This window comes from Mirounga angustirostris, unplaced genomic scaffold (genome assembly GCF_029215605.1).
Source record: "Mirounga angustirostris isolate CCGP_5_RB_7025 unplaced genomic scaffold, mMirAng1.0.hap1 SCAF_13, whole genome shotgun sequence".
Lineage (NCBI taxonomy): Eukaryota > Metazoa > Chordata > Mammalia > Carnivora > Phocidae > Mirounga > Mirounga angustirostris.
In genome coordinates this window covers 82,782,382-82,800,219 of record NW_026991721.1, presented here as the reverse complement: position 1 = coordinate 82,800,219, position 17,838 = coordinate 82,782,382, and the positions used below count along the sequence as shown (strand labels likewise).

At 42.6% G+C, this 17,838-nt stretch overlaps 1 protein-coding gene across 3 annotated transcripts in view; it reads left to right on the top strand.

Annotated features, from left to right (window-relative positions):
- Positions 1–17,838, top strand: part of NTM (neurotrimin) — a 409,148-nt gene that overhangs the window by 284,848 nt on the left and 106,462 nt on the right. For all 3 annotated transcript variants that reach the window (XM_064577214.1, XM_045894684.3, XM_045894683.3), the window contains exon 3: positions 9,114–9,239. In XM_064577214.1, the coding sequence (XP_064433284.1) occupies positions 9,114–9,239 (126 nt within the window). The remainder of the gene's footprint in view (positions 1–9,113; positions 9,240–17,838) is intronic.

The window sequence follows — 17,838 nt, the reverse complement described above, 5'->3', positions numbered from 1 at the left end:
AACAGACGAATGGATAAAGAAGATGTGGTCTATATATACAATGGAATATTACTCAGCCATCAGAAAGGATGAATACCCAACTTTTGCATCAACATGGATGGAACTGGAGGAGATTATGCTAAGTGAAATAAGTCAAGCGGAGAAAAACAACTATCATATGGTTTCGCTTATTTGTGGAACATAAGGAATAGCATGGAGGACATTAGGAGAAGGAAGAGGAAAATGAAAGGGGGGAACTCAGAGGGGGAGATGAGCCATGAGAGACTATGGACTCCAAGAAACAAACTGAGGTTTTTAGAGGGGAGGGGAATGGGGGGATGGGTTAGCCCGGTGATGGGTATTAAGAAGGGCACGTATTGCATGGAGCACTGGGTGTTATATGCAAACAATGAATCATGGATCACTATACCAAAAACTAATGATGTAATGTATGGTGATAACATAACATAATAAAAAATATATATATATGTATATATATATAATACATAATATGTAAATATAATACATAAATATATATATTATTGAAAAGAAGGAAGAAGGAAAGATGGAAGGGAGGGAGGAAGGAAGGAAGGGAGGGAGGAAGGAGAAAAGGAAGGACAGAAGATAGAAGGACAGACTGACTAGTCTTTTCAGTCCAAATAAGTCAAATAAGGTCTCAGTGGACCCAGCAGTGGATTTGATTGGTTATTTCTCTGCCATGGTGGAGCAATAGCTAGGAACACCTGGTTGTGGGAAGCAGCAGCTACGGTGCTGCCTCAGATGAAAGCCACCCAAAAAGACTACAGCTCCCTGCCTCAGCTCGCAGTAGTGGAAGCTGAATGTGAGGGTGCTGGTTAGAAAGTGCTGGTGATGGAGCGGGGGGGGAAGAAGAGATATTTATGCAAATGTGGGAAGGTCCATGAAATATACTATTGAAACCTCCCCTTCACTCTTCTGACAGAGACTAGCACCATATACAAATGAACAGAGAGGGCTCCCTTTCCCGAATGTACTGTGGGCATACAGATATTCACGCAGAGAGGTAAAGGGGAATGATGGCTGAGGGACTGATGAGTTCAGCAAGCCCCAAAGGTCACAGTGTTGGGAATCTGCATTCCGCTGGACTTAACTCTCCATATGAAGACAATATATCTTGGATCACACATAATCTACATTCAGGTCCCACTGTTGACATTTACTTGAATAACTGGGCATATTGAAAGAATCTCACTAAGCCTTAGTTTCTTCATCTGTGAATAGGAATAGTAGTACTGCCTTATAGAATTCTGTCAAGATTAAATCAAATAATGGAGTCAAACTCCCTGTAAAATATCTAATGCACAACAGAGATTCATAATGTGTCAGTGCCCCTGTGTATGTGTGTGTATGTACTTGGTGTCTGTTTCCACATGCTTTTTAAAAAAATTTTCTATTTCATATAATCCCTCATTAAAAAAAAAAAAAAAACCAGCCTGCAACTTTGCAATTTTAGGTTGTATGTCCTTGAACAACTTTCTTGATGCCTCTGCAAATAATTATCCTCATCTTTAAATGTAGGAAAGGAAATAATTAGATTGACCAACACACCCCACTTGCCTGGAACTTTTCTGGTTTTAACACTGAAAGTCCTATGTTCCAGGAAACTCCTCAGTTCCGGGCAAACCAGGACAGTGGTCATTTTAGAAATAGTATCTTTGCATAAAGCAATATATGTAAAACATCTATTATACAGTAGGTATTTAATAAATAGTAACTACCAGTATTATTATAGATGCTGAGAGTCTTTAGAGGTCATTTCAAGGTCTTGAGGAAGGTCATTCCTTTTAATTTATTTGCATTTCCAAACAGTCTTATAAAAACACCCTAAGTCATTGATTCAAAAAATATTTATTGAACAGCTGTGCCAGACATGATGGTATGTGCAGAGCACTTCAATGAACAAGATGAGCACAGTAGCTTACATTTTATTTGGAAGAGGCAGGCAATTATGCAACTGTCTGGCCTGGGAGGTTCCACTTTAGAAAAAGTGATCAAGGAAGGCTTCATAGAGGAGCTAAGATTTAAAGAATAAGACAGAACCAGCCAGGTGAAGAGCAGGGAAAAAGACAAGCAGATGGATCTGAGTCAAGGAATGAATGGCTTGTGGTGTATCAGGAGGAAGGGGAGCCAGGGGAGTGAGAATAAGAAAGTGCCTTGATGAGAACAGACAGAGAGGCAAGGTCTGGTTCATGAAGGGCTTTTGACATCAAGGAAGGAGTTTTCATGCTTCATGACCTCTCCTCTCTGTTCAGTCTAGATGAAAGAAAGAAGGTCCTAGATCAAGCATATTTTACCATAGCCTGATTCCATTTTTTGCACTAGACTTTGCCCTGGTCCAAAGTGGCCAGTGTAAAAAGATGGATTAGTTCACAAACCAACATCTGCTTGATTGCATCTTTAAGAGATTTTTGATCAAGATTGAACATTCATGCACCAGGCTATTGACATACACCTGAGAGTCTCTGTGTAGGGTCCAGAAACCAGGAAAGTTAAGGCTGTTCCAGATTGGTCCTCTTAATACTGTAAGGAGAGAGGTCCCAAGGCCTTAGCAGTGACGGAGCCCTTGCTGTGAAAACCATCCTGAGTTGCCGTGGACATCTCAGATCTTCGCTAAAGAGAGGAGGCAAGAGGAGAGTGCCACTGGCAGTAAAGGAGGCCATCTGGGATGCATAGGTCTGCATGTGTCATGCAGAGTAACCTGGTCCAAGCAGCTTATGTGCATTCCCAGCCCCACAGGACTGTGCAATGCTTAATAAAGCATCTTAATTTGGATTTAATAGGATATCTACTGTGTGCTAAAAACAGCAAATTGCTATTTATTAATGACATAATTATTAAAACTTAACACCTGGGCAGTGGAAGCTAAACCAAGAGTGAAGAAGTTCCCTAGAATACTGTTTCAATAATTATCTTATTTAATTATTTACACTTTTGAATTAGAATTTAATAAGAGCCAGATTAAACCTTAACATAATATATTAAATGTAGAACTGTATTCAGAGTGTGGCTCACTGGGCTTCTGCCTTCCTTCCCAAACATAACCTACTCACTTCTTGGTCTTCCTGTTTCCATACTGGTGTGTTCTCTAGATTCAGAACTCTAAGTCAGCAGAGATGCCACATACATGTTGGTGGAAAAAAGCTAATGACCTTTTTTAAGGAACCATGAACTCCTAGCACATCTCATTGAACTTTGTGGCTTTGGTTCTCACTCCTCTGCTGTTTACCTTCAAACTGTATTCTGGGAAATTGCCCCAGACCTTTGATGGTATCACTGTAACTGCTGAAAGGATAGATCTGCCTGCATATCCTTGATAATCTCACCATCAGAATGTCTGAAACAGAATCAAACTCATCAAAATAATGTCCTCCCCAAAAGAAGATCTTCCTATAACAACCTGGGATCTGCTAGCTCAGCCATCCAGCTCCTGTTGAACAAAGTGGCATTCATATTTGATTCCTTGTTTCTATTTTCTCCATCCCAGGAATCATCAAGCACCTGCACATTTTCCTGGACATTGCTCTCAAATCCATCCTTCTCTTTCTATCTTTATAGAGCTAGCAGTTTAATCCATGCCTTGAATATCACTCTAATATAGATTAATATATTTGACTTTAATTTCTGCCTATTCCATTCCCTCTGACACATTGTTACCAGATTTATTTTGCTTAAAAGTATATTAAAAATAATAGCATTCTTTTCTTAAAAAAATAATTCCAAATGCTTGCCATTGGCTATAGGATAGAATGAAAATCTAGGACCTAGTCATTCAGGCTGTTCCATACTTTGGCTTTCGCTTACCTCATTGATGTTATATCCCATTCTTCCTTGAGTCAGTTAAAATTTATCAAGCATCCATTCTGTATTGGATTCTATTTGGTTCTAATGGTATGTCAATAGCCTGGTGCATGAATGTTCAATCTTGATAAAAATGGACCTATTTTTAATTTCTAGACTGCACTATATATGTGTGTTTGCCAAGCACACACAATATTAAAATGCACTTATTGAGCACTTCACATTGCTAGGAGCTCCTTTAAGTCCATTTTATAAACTCACTCCTTAAATCCTCAGAAGAACACTGTGAGGTACATGAAATTATTTCTTCATTGCATAGATGAGGAAGTCAGGCACAGAGAGATGAAGTGATCTGGCTAAGGCTACCCAGTTTGAACACTGTTCAGCCAGGATCTCAACCACAACTCTCTTTTGTTTTTGAGGTAAATCAACTTTGCATCTTCATACATTTCATGATTTCTGCCTTCCCTTTTGTGCCCATATATTCCTGTCACACTTGAAGCAACTTCACTTTCTCAGCCTTTATGACTGTTTTTTTTTTTTTAATTTCCATATGGTATTCAGAATAGACTCGAGAGACGAGGCAAAGCCACTCTGACACTCCTACTTGCTATGATCCTCCCTCTTCCTAACTTACAGAGCTTAATATTTGTACCATTCATTTGACATTCAACCACCCACAATTCTGGGGACAAATTTTCTTTATTTTTCAACTCTCTGGGATGTTTATACACAGTGTTTTCCCAAACAGATTGTAAGTTCATAGAGGGCCAACCAAAGTTGTATATTTCTGCATGTCGTTCATATACCTACAACACAGTTGTGTATCTAGGAGGTGTTCATTTAATGCTTGTTGAATGACTTTTGGCACAAGCTCCTTTAGTAGCCATTTGTCCTTTACCAATTATGCCTGGCCACAAAAACTCTTAATAATAGTATTCTTCTTGTGTGGTCTCCTTTAACTACAATTTCTTCCCTCTTCTCTTCAGATTCACTTTTACTTATCTTCTTGAGCTTAGTTTACGTGTCATATATCCAAAAATCTTCCATGACATCCACCTCTAGGCTGGCTTAAGTATCTATCCTCTGTATTCCCTCAACATCAGATCTATTCCTCTATGTCACAAGAGATTAAGGGGATATACTTCTTTGTTTTATTTATTTTTGGGAGAGAGCGCACAAGCATGAGCGGAGGTGAGGGTTAGAGGGAGAAGCAGATTCCCTGCTGAGCAGGGACTCCCCACCCCTGCCCCGTGATGCAGGACTGGATCCCAGGACACTGGGATCATGACCTGAGGTGAAGGCAGATGCATAACCAACTGAGCCACCCAGGTGCCCTAAGGGGATATACTTCTGGACCTATTTTTAATTTCTAGACTGCAAACTCCTTGAGGACAAGGGCTGTGTCTTTTTTAGTGTTGAGTTCTTAGTGCTAAGCACAATGCTAGTATATGAAATTGATCAATGAATATAGATAAAGGAAGGGAAGGAAGGAAGGGAGGGAGGAAGGAAGGAAGGAAGTCAAAGCAATCTTAATATGTTTCTAACAGCCTGCATAATGAGAAGAGGTAAGATGCAGAATGTATCCATGGAAACAATATAAATACATAAATAGCCCTATCTTAGTTGACCAGAACAGTTTTATGAACATAAATTAGCTAAGGCCCAGTGCATCCTTATCAATTCAATTTAATTTTAAATACTGACAGTGTGCTAACACTTGCCACCTAGAAAAATGATACTTTTAATCCCCAGCATCTTAGGCACTATGCCAATTTAGTTCTGATAATTGGGATTGCACCTCTGCTCAAACGACCTCAGCTCGATGCCATGAATGGTCTGCCTTTCAAACTCATCCAGGGCCATTTGCCACCTTTGAGCTGCACTTCTGTTCAGGATTGAAAGGACAGCAAGCATTTCTTCAACTTCTACTTCATAAGTTGGACACTTTCCAATTGTTAGTGGAGGGAGATAATTCTAGATGATTCTTCCAAGCATGAGGTGTGATTGTCTCATTTAATATACTTACTGTGCTAACAGCTCTGGCCCAAAACACCTTCTCTTCTACTTGGGGACTGTCCATCGTTCTCTAGTGTATGATTAGCAGATTAGCTATCATGTAAGAAGCCAGGAAAATGAACTCCCAGTAAACCCTTCCAAAGCAAGAGTAATTCATTACCCAGGCTGATTTCCACTTAAAATGTACTTTAAGCACACTTCCAACTACAAACCCTAAATCACCCTGTGTTCACAAAGTCCATCATTTTTTATTTTATTGCATGGCATTGGCGTGACATAATCCCTTGCAGAGCATCTCGGAGTGCTTTACAGATCAATAAATCACTTACCTGCGCAGTTGAAGCAGCGTCTGCAAGGCCAGCACGGTCATTATGCAAGCCGCCTGTCCTCCAGGAAGCAAGCAAGCTCTGTGGGTGCCAGCGGTGGGTGGGGGCAAGGGCCAGGCAAATGTATGGGTTGGGGGAGTGGTGGTGCAAGAAATGACTGTTCCAGTTAAAACTCTGAATAAAATACGTCATGTTTAAATGATTTTAAAACTAAGAGCATTTAGGGGTGCCTGGGTGGTTCAGTCGTTAAGCAGCTGCCTTCGGCTCAGGTCATGATCCCACGGTCCTGGGATCGAGCCCCACATCGGGCTCCCTGCTCAGCGGGAAACCTGCTTCTCCCTCTCTCACTACCCCCTGCTTGTGTTCCCTCTCTCGCTGTGTCTCTCTCTGTCAAATAAATAAATAAAATCTTTTTTAAAAAAAAGACTAAAAGCCTTTAAAAATTTGGATCCTTCAGACAGTCAGCAAATCAAGTGTTCAGTCATTAACTCATCAATTAAATTTCTGTCCTGGAAGATTCAATCTAGCATTTAAACTGGTATAGCCATAAAATTGCAGTGTTATGTCTTAGGAGTCCTGGATCATAGAACCAATGGTCCCTCCCCAGCCCTCACCACATTGACTCTCCTACCAAATAATTGTGAGAGTGCAAGTGTATGTGCAAACACACACAGACACACACACACATACTCACATTGCCTCACTGTCTGACGCTCGATATGGATTTAAATCTAAAAATGATTAAATGGTGTTTACTGTATGCCAGACACCCTATTCAAGACAGCAGAAAATAAAAAGAAGAGTAAGGCTCTTGCTCTGTAGCTTATATTCGGATACTTCATAGCATAGAAGAAAGGTGAGACTGGGGTAACATAAGCAAGTTTATTTTAAATGCCTTGGAGGAGGCTATGGGATCCCCGGGAAAGGAAGGTCACATCTTTTTAGAGATATCTGGAAGATGTTATGGAAGGGGTGGTAACTCAACTGTACCTTGAACAATTCCAATAGGTATACATGGTTAGGGAGAAAAGCCTAAGTGACCAAAATCAGCAACAAGGGCATGGGGATTAGGAACCAAAATTGCAACACATGCTGATTAATGAGTGTTCTCAGTTGGCTGGAGTGTAAGAAAGGGGTGGGAGAAAATATGCAAGAACGAAGGCCAGAAGAAGATACTGCCATGATACTCCTTTTTCATGGAGAAGAAAACTTAACACAATCAGAAGTTCAAGTTGAAGAAAGGCCATCACAGAAATTTCCAATCAATCTGATTTCCACCTGAGGGTCATCCTCTGGCCTTGGGACAGGGAATAAGGTCGACGTTTAGGTTTCCTCGGATCTCCAGCAGGAGAGTTGGCATGGTGTATTGGGTGGATGATGTGCCTTGGAATTGCACACTCTGATGGCTCAAATGGGGGCTTATTCAAGGGAAGGACCTCATATGAAGAACCCTAAGTGAGCTGGGTGGAGGGGCCACTTAATTTGTAAAGAACTAAGGTGTCAAAACTAGTGTCCATGGGCTGAACTGGTACATGTTAGTGATCCAGTCCTGATGTTGTTACGAACATGTAGCAGGCTGGAAAGTGGTTCCCTTGAGTACCATTATAATTCCATTCTATAAATATTGGTTCGGCTTTTGCTGTGGCTATAAATATGAGTACATCATGGCTCAGGCTGTCAAAATGTTCTTGGTTAGTGGATGAGAGACGCTAAGCAAATAACCAAAACGTAGTAGGATAAGTGCCAAGAATTACAGTCTGGGAGCTCAATAAATGACATCCTTGCTTTATACACCAATTGGCAGATAAGACAAATGAGCAGTCATACTTGAACTGAATATCACATTCACTGGGGGTAAAGATGGTACTAGAGAATTAGGCTTAGAAGTGCAGCAACAAGAAGCTTCTAATTTGGATCCCCAAGATGAGACAGGTGCACACAGGCAAGTGCTGGCTGTCTGTGGGGTCTACAAGTCCCCGTGGGTTGCTGTCCCTGTGAATCATATATGAGGAGGACCGCAACAGAATATAGGTTCCTAAGAGAAGCCTGGTTCCAAAACGAAAGACTGAAGGAAGCAGGGGTCCTACTCCCAATTTTACCAATTAGATACATCCCTCCCCTCCTTGGGGGATTAAATTTAGGGTGCAGAAGGAAAAGAGACCAAGTGTGTTATGCCTAACTGGTGTGCCCTCTGACTCCCCACCAGGTATGTGTAATGTACTCTGGGAACACAGATGAGAAGCAGCGGTAACTTAAATTTGTGGAGGACAGAGAGGAGTAGGGGTAGGGAAAGCTGCAACAACGTGGCATCTGATTTGGGCCTTCAAGGATGACTAGAAGTTTTGCAGGAAGGACATAAGGAACAATACAGATCCTGGATGTGTGACGGCCAGGAAGGACATGGCAGGTCAGGGATAACAGGGAGGGTAAGGAAAGGGGGGATGCCTGGGAATGTCAATGGAAACACAGATTGTTGCTTGATTCTGAACAGCGCAGTATGCAGGGCTGAGAAGCTTGAGTATTTTCAGGTAGGCAATAGGGAGCACCTGGAGGTGTTTAGGCAGAGATATGATAAAATCAGAATTGCATTATATAAAGAGGACTCTGAATGCAGTGTGGAGAAAGACTTGTGGATGTGTGTCGGAGATGGGTGGGGGTGAGAGTGGAGAAGGAAGCGGGTGGAGGCTGGGAGAACAGTTCTTGTAATATTGCAGTGGAATCCATTCCCATTCAGACTCCCTGACTCTGTGTTTAAATGGGAGGAAATAGAAGCTAAATTCAAGGTAAGATATTTTCTTTCTAGTTTAAGGTAATTCCTCTAATTTCTCATCATTTACTCCCACAGCCCCGATATTTCAGCCCCTGCATTGTCCTGCCAACTATCATTGTAAGACAACAAAGAAATGTTTTAACAAGATTTTTATTTCGCTTCTCTCTGTTTTGTTTCCACAGTATCTCCCAAAATTGTGGAGATTTCTTCAGATATCTCCATTAATGAAGGGAACAATATCAGCCTCACCTGCATAGCAACAGGTAGACCAGAGCCTACAGTTACCTGGAGACACATCTCCCCAAAAGGTAAGAGAGGAAATTGAAGAATTGTTGGCCATGGCTAAGAGGTCGTGGCACTGGTGACTTTGTCCAAAGGGTCCTACACTTTTGATGTCCTGATAACATTGTACTCATGGTTCTGCAGAAAATTTTGATGTTCTCTGCAAGACAGGAATATATCTTGTAAAATTTCAGAAATCATATTTGAGGATCTCTTGAATCCTGGGGAAATGAATCCCAGTTGTTTCTGGGTGAAATGATGGTGAGATGTTCCGGGTGAACTCCACTGATCCTCTTTGCTGATGGAACAACCAGTGCCGGTGGCATTGTTCAGGTGGTTGTTGTAAGATACTGAAAACACAAACACACATGATGAATGAAAGCTTTGAATGGCCATAGTCCTAAAAGGAAAATGTCCAAGTCTGCTTCTTCAGCGTTGACAAATATCTGGTCCCTAGCCCATTAATTGCTTTGTGGTTTTGTTGTTGTTTTACTCTGATTAATCCTAGATAACAAATATAGAGCAATGTGTGACTAAATTGAAAAATTTGCTTTGTCTAAATGTCTAGATGTTTTGGAGACCAGACCAAGCTTTGTTTTGTGCTTTCATGGATTGAACATTAAACCTTTAGAATTTAAGGAGAGATGCCATTTATCATTAAGCTAGCTTTTATGCAAGGTGCATTAAATTATTTCATTTGTTTTTAAATATGGACTGACTGCTTGTAATAGTCCAGGCACTCTTCTGAGCACTAAAGCAATAAAGCAAAACATACAAGTTTCTGTTCTCATGAGCTTACATCTCAGGAGACAAGTGACCAAAAAAAAAAATGAATATACAGTATAACAGGTGGGGAAAAGGATGAGAAGATAGAGCAGTTTACATTGACAAAAGAAGCAGAGTTTGGCCGGGGAAGGTCTTTGAAAAGGTGACATTTGAGCAGAGATATGAATAAAGATGTTTCATTTCAGTGCTTATTGCTGGTTAATGTGAACTATATTTAAGTAAGTATGTATATGTGTGTGTGTGTGTGTGTGTGTGTATGCATGTATGCATGAATGTATGTGTATTGCTGAGTACTGCAGGTTTAAGGATTCTAAAGGAACCATAGTAGTGGATATCTGCTTAGTGTTAAGGTCCCCAAAAGCTGACCCTGAGAACGCGATTGGTGTGCAAGAAGTTTATTTGAGGAGCTCTTGGGATCAACTCCGGTGAAAGGGAAGGGAAGAAAGCAGGGTTGGGCCAAGGGAAAAGCTGAGTTGCATGAAGACCAGTGGAATGTCTCAGGTGAGGCTGTGGAGAGTTCTGGAGCTAGCATTACCATTTAGCAATGCTCTCTGTTGAGGTGAGAGGCGGGTCTTTTACACCAGCAGAGCATTCAGTCATGGAATCTGGGCTGTCCCCTGAAGGATCGTAACCTTGGGCCAGGGGTCCTTAGGTGAGACAATCCACGTAAGTGGCGGCACCAGAGTTCTGCCCAACAGCAGCACATGATCCGCTGGAGCAGACATCCTTCCCTTCTGAAGGTGGCAGAGCATCGCAGTGTCCACTCCACTTGGATCTTTAAATAAAAACCATTGCCCTGTTGGAGGTTCTTAGAGAAGGCATGAAGTTTTCAGTGTGTTTGGCCTGAATTGCTGCGAGCTATCCCATGTAACCATTTCTGAACGCTACCACTGTGAGCAGAGGGACTGGAGAGAGTACCCGCATGTCTGCGATTCTATCAGTTTGGAATGGCCTTACGATGGGCTGGCCCAAAATCTGGGTGGAGGCTTCTGCTGTGCATGGGACCATCTGAGAGAGGACATGGCCCTGGGGCACATGGGAAGGAGGGGCCATCAAAATGGGCAGACGTTCTAAGTCCACGGTGCACACCATTCATCACTCCTTAATGCTGAGTCCCCAGTGCCATTGGATGCCAGGGCTGTCTGTGCCTTTAGAATCTGTGGAACATTCATCATCACAGGTAGACCCACTTTGCCTTATGTCAAGAGACACTGGGCCCTGCCCTCGTGCAGGTCTCTCTCTGTCTCTGTCGGGTATCTTCTCTTTCTCTTCTGGCTCTTCAGCTCTTTGTCCTTTTCTGGGTCTTTTTTCCCCCCTTCTCCTCTGTACATCTTCTCCTTTTGTCTTGCTCTTTCATGCTTTGTCTTTTTATTCTTTACTTTCCCTTTCTCTCTCAGCATCTTAAACATTTGTACATTAATTTCTTTTCTTTCCACATTTCCTTTCCTCCCTGCCCCCAGCCCCCACCCTCTCTTCTCACAATTACTTCTGCCTCTCGTCTGGCATTGGAGCCCTCTTCCTTTCATCTTGCTGAAGCTCACACTGGCACATCTTAGAGTGCTTTTTCCCCTTTGTGGCCATCCAACAGACTCATTTCCCTGAGGGACTTTACCTGAGCCTCTGCCAGATGCTTCCATTTTACTGGGGTTTTGGCTGCTATGGAAACAGAAGATGGATCAAGGGGAGAGGAGCAGGATAATCAGAATCTACCTGTAGATCAGAGTAATTTAGATGAACAGCCTTTTCCAGATCCCTGGTCCAGATTATCTATCCCAGATTCAAACTGATGAGACATGCCAAGCAGTAACTAATCACCTCGAACTCAACAGGGTGCTGTTTTCCCTGTGACTGATTATTTGGAGATCAGAGGTGTCACTGGGCTGTTGCCAGATCTGAACTGAAGCTAGAGACCTTAGCAGTCAGACCTTCATCTTTCTCCACTAAATATTTCCAAAAAGGGTACTTATTTTAAATAAGTTGGGACAGCTTGGGGTTCCTTGGAGAAAAAGAGATACGACGCCTCTCAGTAAAGACTCTAGAGGCGGAGAGCTGTTGTCATCTTTTGTCCCATTCTGTGTGGGTAGATCATGTTTCAATCTGGACCATTCTCACACACATACCCATTATAGTTCCTGAATGGATAGCTGATGGAGGCTAAGCACATTGGCAACACTGATGGCTTCGTTGCATTTTCTCCCTCCAGACTGATCTAATTGTTTTGTACATTTCTGAAAAATCCTAGTTTCTTCCATCATAACTCATAGGGTGCTGCTTGAAATAAACTTATATAAACCTCTTTAGAATATGTATTTTTAGCCTTGACCACGTCTTACGTGGAAAAGGAGAATAAGAGTATTAACCACCATTTTAGTAATGGTTCATACATTTTGATACAGAGCCACTTAGGAGTGACATCTAATTGGAAGAGGGTGGAGGGGCCTTGTCCATGAAACCATCTGCCAACACTTTACATCAGATGGGGAAAATGTCAGTTATCCATATCCACTGTCAACTGTCCATATCCAAGGTGGCCTCCCAAGCCACAACTCTGTACTACCATTCATCATGGGAGGTAGTTTCCTCTTATTATTGGCAATATGTCTCCTAGTTGCCCTCATGAACCTACCACTCCTAAGAGGTCAAGAAGAAAGCGCCTGAGTTTTATAAAGATACCTGCCGTCTCACTACACAGCTGTTTTGGAGTGTGCAGATGTTGTTTCCACCTGAACGGGCCTTGGTCTTTTCAGAAAGAAGTGCCTTCATTTCCCTGTCTCACATGGAAATTCCACCTGGATCTACACGAATGTTTGATTGGCCCATTGCCAAACTCTGTATAAGTGCTAGCATCCTCCTGCAGGGGCCTGAGTGCCATCAGGGGACCCTGTCTCCTCTAGACACATTCCCCATTTATGGCTCTGTGCCTTGTCTCTTGTCCTCGTCAAGGCATGCAAGAATTTATTTTTGCATAGCCCTAGGCTCTAGACTTCCTGTGTCCAAAAGAATACATTTAATGTCCTCTATTCCTCTGAGTCTTCCCTAAGTAAATAGAAATACCATCTCTTTCAGGGTATCCTAAAAGGTGCTTTTTAGGACCTCTCTCTTCATGGAAAAGTATTCTCAAAGCCCAATTTTTATGTCTCCAGTTGCTGTTGGATTGGAAGAGCTTTAGAGAGGAGGCTGAGATTCCTATATTGCCACACCCCAGGAACCCAACGTGAAACTCAGGTGAAGGCATCAGTCTGATGACTGATGTGTGGGTTCTTCTATACATATGGAATCAGGGATCACTGAGCATCCTAATGGAGCTGCCCTCTTGAGTGCACTCACCGACCTCCCCCTCTCTCCCATCAAACAAAACACTGAAAATAAAAACATCACCAAGGCTGCTGAAAGAATACTTTGTACCCAGTTATTGGTTGAGGTCTCAGTAAGGTCCAGTGAGCTGTTTACAGAGATGTCCTGATTTCTGATCCATGAGTTCTTTGAGACTTACGTCTCTTTGAGGGCCTACATCTCACTTTACTTCTTCACTTTCTAGCACAATGCCCAGCACCTAGAAAGCATTCAAGAAGTATTTTTCGATTCAGTGAATAAGCACTTACCTTTGCCAGTGCAAGAGAGGCAAGCCTGTTCTCCTGGTTCAAAGACTTCATCCTGATCCTTGAGCAATTCTCCTCCACTTTGATGTTGCTGTTGAGACCTGTGTGTTTCCTGCTGAAACTCTACTGGGGAGTCTCCAGGACATTTTCTCTGGTCTTCACAGGATTGTCAAGCCTTCCCTGAAGTTCCCGTACTGGGGGACCTGCTGTGGCAGGGCTTGATTTTCCTTGAAGGAGAGACTCTTTTTCAAGTACTCTTTTGAAAAAGTTGAGAAGGCTCACAAGTAACTTTGAAAGTGGGTTTTCTGTGAGCTCCCTTCTGTCCCCCTCACTTCCTCTCAGTCACTCTCCCCGTGTGTGTGTTTCTCTCACCTCTTCTTCATCTGGTCTTTCTGGGGCTCTTGATCCTTTTGGTGTCTTACTCTTCCCAACCCTAATTGTGCCTAAACCCTCAGCAGCTCCCAAAAGTTTCATAAAATAATCCTGGATGTTGCCAGGGAAAGTTAGTTCAACAATATAGGAAAATCCACTGCTCCTCATGGGTTAAAAAAAATAAAAATACAAAGAGAGAAATAAGTACAAAAAAAGAGAAATGTTAGTTGAAAAATTCTCCCTGCCCTCCCACCCCCATCGTATGTGAATTAAAGTGGGAAAGAGATTGATTGGTTTTTCCCAGGGCCATATAAAGACTCTGGGGGGCAGAATTAGAGCAGGACCAGATGTCGATTAGGTTCCAAACCCAGCCCTTGTTATGGAACCCATCTCTTTCCACAGCGTGCCATGGACCCATACCTGCAACTGCCAAATCTCTTCCCTTCCCACCTCAGCTCTCCTGCTCTACTTGAAGGGGCCCAGGGAGCAGTTGATTTTTCTGGGCCTTGTTTCTCATAGTTTTTAAAAGGCACCAAAAGCCTCACCAAGTTGGTGAGGACAAAGTGACCCTTGGATGGAAGCTCTTCTTCTTGCCAATGCCCTGAGTCCTTCCCTCTGTGCCGCTCCCGCCACACCCACATATTTTCCCATTTGTCAGCACTGACGGTCTTCCTCCCCAGCCAAGCAGGACACTGTAGCACTAATTGGCACCGGAGATAACACAGCATGGGTTCAACCAGGGCTGGCAGGCGCCATGACTCCAGGGACAGCTCTGTGAAAAAGTGTCAGGAGCAGAGCTGTTGCATGCCATCGGCTGACTGCAGCACCCTGGCACTAATGAGCAACCTGTCAGCACCAGCATCAGGGGCCCCATGTGGTACAGGGATCATTAGGATGGCAGACAAGAAAAACCTCTCCAGCAAAGAAGAGCCATGGATGGGAGGGAAGGAGGACAAAATGGAGCTAAAAGCATCTCCTTACCCACACATGGTTACCACCCAGCAGGTGAGAACCAAAAAGCACACACACACACACACAAAGAAAAAAGAAAGAAAGAAAAAGATGTTTATAAAAGATTTCTATGCCGGGGCACCTGGGTGGCTCAGTTGTTAAGCGTCTGCCTTTGGCTCAGGTCATGATCCCAGGGTCCTGGGATCGAGCCCTGCGTGGGGCTCCCTGCTCGGCGGGAAGCCTGCTTCTCCCTCTCCCACTTCCCCTGCTTGCGTTCCCTCTCTCTATCAAATAAATAAAATCTTAAACAAACAAACAAAAAGATTTCTATGCCAACTCTGGACAACTCTTGGACTCTCATTTTGGTTGGGTTTCCCTGTAGTTAATCAGTACAGGCCATAAATCTTTTCTGCAGTAAGCCAAGGGGAACTCAGGGACTAAATTAACTCTCCAGTCATGGCCACTGTGCTCTGAAACCAGGTGGCAAGTAGTCTAAGTTCCAAAGAAAGAGGGACCTGAGGAGAAAAAGGAAGCCTTGGGATCTGTGTCTTCTTGTTACTTTTCAGGGCAGGCTCCCTGCCCAGGGAGCCTGCTGAGCTGCATGCTACCTGCCTGTCTTCCACTGGAGTATGAGAATCTAAGAGACACAGCTGAGAGAAGGAGCTTTTTTTTTTTCTGTTCCTTTACCCTAGATGTGGGTTTGGGAAATGGCCCGTGTGTCTGCTCTATATTTCTGCTTCCTGAGGGGAGGTGTGAATTTTCCAGCTCCATTCTTCTGCTTCAGGCTTTATGGAATGTCTCGCCCTGTGAGGTTTTGCCTACCTCTAATGACTCCATCATCATGGGTGGAGGCTGCCTGATAGAAGGTGGGCATCTTTCTGAGAGAGATGGGCCTTGAAAGCAGGTCTGGCTGGCTTTGAAGTTCCCTCCACTACTCACTTACTCAGTCACACCAAGGTAGTGATGAACATTCCAGAGGAGACTTTTCTTTATTAATTTTGTTCTTGCTTCTTGGCATGACACTGAGAGTTTTCATTATTTGGTTCTGGACCTCATTTTCCCCACACACTGCAATCACACTAACAACTTGACATTTACCGCATAGTTGGTGTGCTTACCTTTGCACCTACCATCTGGTCTCCCTAGATCATCTCCTTGCAACTTCTGGATAGAGTTCTACTCTTGTTTTAAGACCATGCTCAAAAACTACCAGTTTGAAACCCTCCAGTGACTTTCTTCAGACAAAGTGAGTCACCCCTTTTTTTGAGATCCCATAGCACTTTGCACATATTTTTAATGATGGCAATTCTTACCGCAACTCATAGGCTTATGAGGCCCTCCACTTGTCCAAGGGATCAGGGAGCACAGGAAGAGTTCTGCTGTTTTATTCTATCCTCAGTGCCTAGTTACAGCACCAGATGTTTGCAGGCCCTGTAAGTGATTCTTGATCAATGAAGTATCCAATCTATGGATATAGTATGTTTCATTACTTTTTTTAAATTTTATTTTATTTTGTTATGTTAGTCACTATACATCATTAGTTTTTGATGTAGTGATCCATGATTCATTGTTTTTGTATAGCACCCAGTGCTCCGTGCAGTATGTGCCCTCCTTAATACGCATCACTGGGCTAACCCATCCTCCCACCCCCCTCCCCTCTAAAACCCTCAGTTTTTATTCGGGAGTCCATAGTCTTTCACGGTTCCTCCCCCCCTCCGATTTCCTCCCTTTCATTTTTCCCTTCCTTCTCCTAATGTCCTCCATGCTATTCCTTATGGTCCATAAATAAGTGAAACTATATGATAATTTACTTTCTCTGCTTGACTTATTTCACTTAGCATAATCTCCTCCAGTCCCATCCATGTTGATGTAAAAGTTGGGTATTCATCCTTTCTGATGGCTGAGTAATATTCCATTGTATATATAGACCACATCTTCTTTATCCATTCATCTGTTGAAGGGCATCTCGGCTCTTTCCACAGTTTGGCTATTGTGGACATTGCTGCTATGAATACTGGGGGGCATATGGTCCTTTTCACTACATCTGTGTCTTTGGGGTAAATACCCAGTAGTGCAATTGCTGGATCATAGGGTAGTTCTATTTTTAACTTTTTGAGGAACCTCCACACTGTTTTCCAAAGTGGCTGTACCAACTTGCATTCCCACCAACAATGTAAGAGGGTTCCCCTTTCTCTACAACCTCTCCAACATTTGTTGTTTCTTGCCTTGTCAATTTTTGCCATTCTAACTGGTGTAAGGTGGCATCCCACCAAGGTGATTTTGATTTGAATTTCCCTGATGGCTAATGATGATGAACATTTTTTCATGTGTCCGTTAGTCATTTGTATGTCTTCTTTGGAGAAGTGTCTGATCATTTCTTCTGCCCATTTTTTGACTTCATTATATGTTTTTTGGGTGTTGAGTTTGAGAAGTTCTTTATAGATCTTGGAAATCAATGCCTTGTCTGTAGTGTCATTTGCAAATATCTTCTCCCATTCTGTGGGTTGCCTCTTTGTTTTGTTGACTGTTTCCTTTGCTGTGCAGAAGCTTTTTATCTTGATGAAGTCCCAAAAGTTCATTTTTGCTTTTGTTTCACTAGCCTTTGGAGATGTATCTTGAAAGTAGTTGCTGTGGCCAATGTCGAAGAGGTTACTGCCTATGTTCTCCTCTAGGATTTTGATGGATTCCTGTCTCACATTGAGGTCTTTCATCCATTTTGAGTTTATCTTTGTGTATGGTGTTAGAGAATGGTCGAGTTTCATTGTTCTGTACATAGCTGTCCAATTTTCCCAGCACCATTTATTGAAGAGACTGCCTTTTTTCCATTGTATATTTTTTCCTGCTTTGTCAAAGATTATTTGACCATAGAGTTGAGGGTCCATATCTGGGTTCTCTATTCTTTTTAAAATTAAGTCTT